Raw genomic sequence first — 2,259 nt, 5'->3', positions numbered from 1 at the left:
CATTGAATTTTAACATAAAACATCTTTTGTGACACAACAAGAAGAGCGAAGTCCCTTTGGAGCGGGAAGGCCAGGCTCACAGGAGCAGCCAAGCACATGAAAGGGCAGGGCAGCCCGGTCACGCTGTCCCGTGCCCTCCTTGGCCTACTTAGGCAGATTTGCTCACTTGGCCAGAGGTCCCTGGAGAGAAGGGGTCTGCCCAGTGTGGGGCCTGCAGTTAGGGCCATGGCAGCTCGCAGCAGGGACCTGTTAAAGCCACGAGTGTGCTCCCGCCAGCCCTGGCCACCTGCCTGAGCTGGTGCCGAGCCAGCAGCCCGTGGCTACCTCCCCACAACGCGACCTCTGCCTGGGTGGAGGGACGCACAGGTGGCCGGGGCCCGCTCCCAGGGGTCAGCAGCCTTCAGGCCAGAGGAAAATGCATTTTGATTCAAGCGATGTCTTGAATGCTCAAGAAGTGTGCAGGGAGGGAGGGGCTGCTGAGCGAGTGCTGTTGGGGACAAGGCAGGGGCCATGCGTGTGAAGCAGAGGTGGAAATGGCTGCTCCCGGGGACAGCCCACAGGGAGGCTGCTCTTCTGGGAAAACCTCTTGCTGGGCTTTGAGCTACACAAGCGTAAAGCTAGAACCTGGTCCAGAGGGAGAGGAGGCCAAGCTGGAGGGTGGGAGGTGAGGGAGCTCTCCTGTGCTCCAAGGGCGCTAGGGCAGCGGTTGATTTGAGTCTCCCTCTAGGACCCCCTCACCACCAGCACCACCATCTCAATCACCACCATCATCATCTCAGTCATCACCACCACCACCATCTCAATCATCAGCACCATCTCAGTCATAATCATTACCGTCTCAATCACCACCATCTCAATCGCCATCTCAATCACCACCATCACCATCACCATCTCAATCATCACCATTCAATCACCACCACCACCATATCAACCACCACCACTATCACCTCAATCACCACCACCACCATCTCAATCACCACCATCTCAATCATCACCATCTCAGTCATAACCATCACCATCTCAATCACCACCACCATCATCTCAATCACCACCACCATCATCTCAATCACCACCACCACCATCTCAATCATCACCATCACCATCTCAATCATCACCATTCAATCACCACCACCATATCAACCACCATCACTATCACCTCAATCACCACCACCATCTCAATCACCACCACCATCTCAATCATCACCATCTCAATCACCACCATCACCATCTCAATCACCACCATCTCAATCATCACCATCTCAGTCATAACCATCACCATCTCAGTCACCACCACCATCATCTCAATCACCACCACCATCATCTCAATCACCACCACCATCTCAAACACCATCATCATCTCAATCACCATCACCATCTCAATCACCACCATCATCTCAATCATCACCATCTCAATCACCACCATCTCAATCATCACCATCTCAGTCACAACCATCACCATCTCAGTCACCACCACCATCATCTCAATCACCACCACCATCATCTCAATCACCACCACCACCATCTCAATCACCACCATCATCTCAATCATCACCATCTCAATCACCACCATCATCTCAATCACCACCATCATCTCAATCATCACCATCTCAATCACCACCACCGCTACCTCAGTCACCACCACCACCACCTCAGTCACCACCACCACCACCACCAGCAGCATCACCATCATTGTCATTTCCATCACCACTATCATCATTACCATCATAAGCATTGCGGCATTTCCCAGTTGTTCTGTGGGGAATTTCAAGTTAAGCCTGTGGCCACATTTGGGCACATTTGGTAGTGACAAGGAGCAAAGCCAGTGACATTCTTCAGAAAGGCAGTGGCCCAGGCTGTACCAAACAGCAGTTTGGAACAAGCAATGCCCAGGAGAGCAGACCTTCAGAAGAACTGGCACTCTAGAGCCTCACATGGGTGGGGGCCCTCATTATCCTCATGTGGACACTCCGGGGGTTGGAGGAGGACCCTTGGGGAACCAGAACATCTTGCCCTAAAGACCTCCTTACAGAGTGGAGAGCACGATGCCCTTTCCACAGATGAGGAAATCAAGGCCCAGAAGACCTGGATTTAAACCGAGATTGAAGACAGCCATGCCTCTCTGCAGCCCTGGCTGGGACCTACCCTGTGTGCCAGTCCTGTGCTGGTCACTGTTAGGGGCACAGTGACTCAGACCTGGCCCTCAGAGAACTTGCAGCCCATCACCTGACTCAAAGCCCCTCCAGGCGGTGGGCACTGTTC

At 53.2% G+C, this 2,259-nt stretch overlaps 1 protein-coding gene across 1 annotated transcript; it reads right to left on the bottom strand.

Moving 5' to 3' along the window:
* Positions 1–415: 415 nt before the first annotated feature.
* Positions 416–1,732, bottom strand: LOC135270225 (uncharacterized). Its single transcript, XM_064365592.1, has 2 exons — positions 1,157–1,732; positions 416–1,082 (listed from the first exon to the last, which is right to left on the bottom strand). Exons 1-2 carry the CDS (start codon positions 1,730–1,732, stop codon positions 900–902), a joined length of 759 nt encoding a protein of 252 aa, XP_064221662.1. The 3' UTR covers positions 416–899.
* Between the last annotated feature and the right edge of the window lie 527 nt (positions 1,733–2,259).

The sequence above is a fragment of the Aotus nancymaae genome, unplaced genomic scaffold (genome assembly GCF_030222135.1).
Source record: "Aotus nancymaae isolate 86718 unplaced genomic scaffold, 86718_ANA_hifiasm-v0.15.2.pri h1tg000059l, whole genome shotgun sequence".
Taxonomy (NCBI): domain Eukaryota; kingdom Metazoa; phylum Chordata; class Mammalia; order Primates; family Aotidae; genus Aotus; species Aotus nancymaae.
The sequence above is the reverse complement of the archived record's forward strand: the minus strand, read 5'-3'. Positions and strand labels throughout refer to the sequence as shown.